The 3,043-nt window shown below is 34.6% G+C and overlaps 1 protein-coding gene across 1 annotated transcript; it reads left to right on the top strand.

Annotated features, from left to right (window-relative positions):
• Positions 1-2,017: 2,017 nt before the first annotated feature.
• LOC140804553 (uncharacterized) lies at positions 2,018-3,043 on the top strand. The gene is made up of 2 exons (XM_073160599.1): positions 2,018-2,185; positions 2,444-3,043. Exons 1-2 carry the CDS (start codon positions 2,018-2,020, stop codon positions 2,975-2,977), a joined length of 702 nt encoding a protein of 233 aa, XP_073016700.1. The 3' UTR covers positions 2,978-3,043.

Consider the following 3,043-nt stretch of genomic DNA (forward strand, 5'->3'; position numbering starts at 1 on the left):
TTTATGTCGAGTCAGCATAATTTCAATAATATTTAATATGTTGTTTATGTTTGGAGTATGTCTCCTGTGAGACGGTCTCACGGATTTTTATCTGTGAGACATGTCAACCATACTAATATTCACAATAAAAAGTAATATTTTTAATGGATGACCCAAATAAGAGATATGTCTCATAAATATGATCCGTAAGACTGTCTCACATAAATTTTTGTCTTTTTTTGATTTGATACTAACGGAGATTAAAAATATGATTAAGATGTCATTTCGACAATTGAAAAAAACCAAAAATTGCAAAACACAGAAATATTAAAAAAATGAAAATTGTGATTCCGGTTTTATCCCGGACGTTGATAACTATCGTTAGGAAATTTTTAAATATCAGTTTTTGTTTTGTTCTAAAACCTAAAGATACGCGATGTTATTTTCGGAGTAGATACCAAGAAAGTGACAGACGAGGCTAAAGTCATAGAGGAAAAGTAATTCTTACTTTGGTGGTATCATTGATGAATACGAAAAACTCTTACAGTTGCCTTTATCAAACGTCAGACTAACGTTTCAGCACATGATTTAGTTAGACGTTCTTGCCAATATGTAAATCCTATGATTTGGGACAAGGTTCCTATGTTTTTCGAGACCTCTTCGTTTATGATTATAACGAAGATCGAATAAATTTATATTTTTTTTAAAAAAAAAAGTCTTATACTTAATAATTATAATTCGTTGTCACATAAAAAATTAATGACATGTTGTCACGCTCCGAGTCAGACCAGCGTCTGCGTGACTGCACAATGGACCCTTATAACAACTACTTCATATTCGTCTTCGCTTTAGGAAAATGATTAACTCAAGTTGCTATAGAAGTCCATTATAGTCTATTATAAACTAATTTTGAATATTTAATATTTAAGATTTGTGACAAAAAGTATCACATATGGTCCCCGTTCATCGTTAATTTGTACGTATATACAACGGCATTTTCTCCCAAATATTCCATGACAGATAATCTGCCAGTTCTTGGATTTTCAGATCCCTTGTTTTACGAAACAAGAAAAATGAACATGTGATTCACGCCAACAAGTTTCTTGGAGTAATAATCAAGAAATTAAACAAAACGAAGCTCAACTTCATTTCGGGAATAATTAAAGCTACAAACAAAAGATTTAGTTAAAAATTCATAGGTCACATGTTCAATTCGAGTCGATTAATGCTTTATACCCATTTATTTATAATTTTAGTACTTAAATTTATTTTTCAATATCCAAAAATTGTTATTCTAATTTCAACATACTCAATTTGAATCATTTGGTACTTAAAATGTGCATAAATTTATGCTATAATTTTAGGCAAAACTTGTGTGAGACGGTCTCACGGGTCATATTTGTGAGACGAATATCTTATTTTGGTCATCCATGAAAAAATAATACTTTTTATGCTAAGAGTATTACTTTTTATTGTAAGTATTGGTAGGGTTGACCCGTCTCACAGATTAAGATCCGTGAGACGGTGTCTCACATGATATCCACTCATAATTTTAATCACATGTACATATTTTTTTGAGTGAGTCTCATGTGAGACCGTCTCACGGATCTTAATCTGTGAGACGGGTCAAACCTACCCATATTCACAACAAAAAGTAATACTCATAGCACAAAAAGCAATATTTTTTCATAGATGACCCAAATAAGAAATCCGTCTCACGAATACTATCCGTGAGACCGTCTCACACAAGTTTTTGTCTATTTTTTTAACCCGAAAAAAAGTCAAAGAGACAAGTTAATAACACATGTGAGGTGAGGAAGTATATATATATATTTGATATCAAAGACTGAATCCCGAATTTCCCGCGATTTAATCTTGGAGATCACTCAATTAAAAATATCAAAAGGCAATAATGACACTCAATTGTTCCTTGAAAGCAAGAATAAACAATCTGGAGATTCAAAAGAAACCCAATCCCAAGTCCTTTAATAATTCATTGATTTGGTTCAGAAGATTTAAAAATTGAAATCAGACAATAATGAAGATCGAAAAGGAGTACCTTGATTTAGTGCTGGTACCATGTGGTCTACTTGTTATGTTTTCTTATCATATTCTTTTGCTATACCGATGCCTTAAACTTCCTCATACCACTGTCATTGGCTACGAAAACCACGACAAAAAAGATTGGGTCCAAAAGATCATGCAGGTAATGACAAAAAATAAATAATTAACGAGATTCTCGAGCTATTAAGTTAATATTTTTCTGTTTATATTTGGATTTATAAAGTTCGAGTCGACTTTTGATCTAGTGAACATGATATTCTCGTTATCTATAAAATATTTAGTTCAAATTGAATAATTTACTATGGACCATTTTGGAGTGAATCTTTCATAGGTGTCGGAATATTTATAATATTTTAATAGGTTTGAAATTATAATTAATTAATAATTTTCAATTATGAAGTCGGAAAACAAAGACGTGAAAACTGCGTTGGACGTGATATCAGCTAACGTATCAGCTGCGACATTCTTAGCATCCATATCCCTAACCCTAAGCGCCCTGATCGGCGCGTGGATAGCCAACAACTCCGTCATCTTCCAGAGCAAGCTCATCTATGGCGACACTCGACCAGAGACCATGTCCATCAAGTACATTTCACTTCTCATCTGTTTCCTCTTGGCCTTTTCTTGCTTCGTCCAGTCCTCTCGATGCTTCATCCACGCCAACTACCTCATCAGCACCCCCGGCAGCGATATCCCATCGGGATATGTCGAGTTGGCGGTGATTCGTGGTGGCGATTTCTGGTCGATGGGCCTGAGGGCACTTTACTTCGCGACAACCTTGTTGATGTGGTTCTTCGGCCCGATCCCGATGTTCGCCACGTCGGTTATTATGGTGCTTCTGCTGCACTCTCTCGACAGCGACACCGCTTCGCTGGTGAAGAACCGGTCGGTCGGAAACAAACTGCTGAAGAAATTCGAGGGGAGCCAGATATAAAAGAGTGTTGTGTTATTGATATTGTAAAATAATCTCCTTTTTATTTGATACAATTATATGGTCACT

Source organism: Primulina eburnea, chromosome 11 (genome assembly GCF_022965805.1).
Source record: "Primulina eburnea isolate SZY01 chromosome 11, ASM2296580v1, whole genome shotgun sequence".
NCBI classification, from domain to species: Eukaryota; Viridiplantae; Streptophyta; class Magnoliopsida; order Lamiales; family Gesneriaceae; genus Primulina; species Primulina eburnea.

Coding starts and splice junctions, on each gene's coding strand:
- LOC140804553 (XM_073160599.1), top strand. CDS start 2,018: ATGAAGATCGAAAAGGAGTACCTTGATTTAGTGCTGGTACCATGTGGT. Junction 2,186..2,443: donor GGGTCCAAAAGATCATGCAG/GTAATGACAAAA, acceptor TCAATTATGAAG/TCGGAAAACAAAGACGTGAA.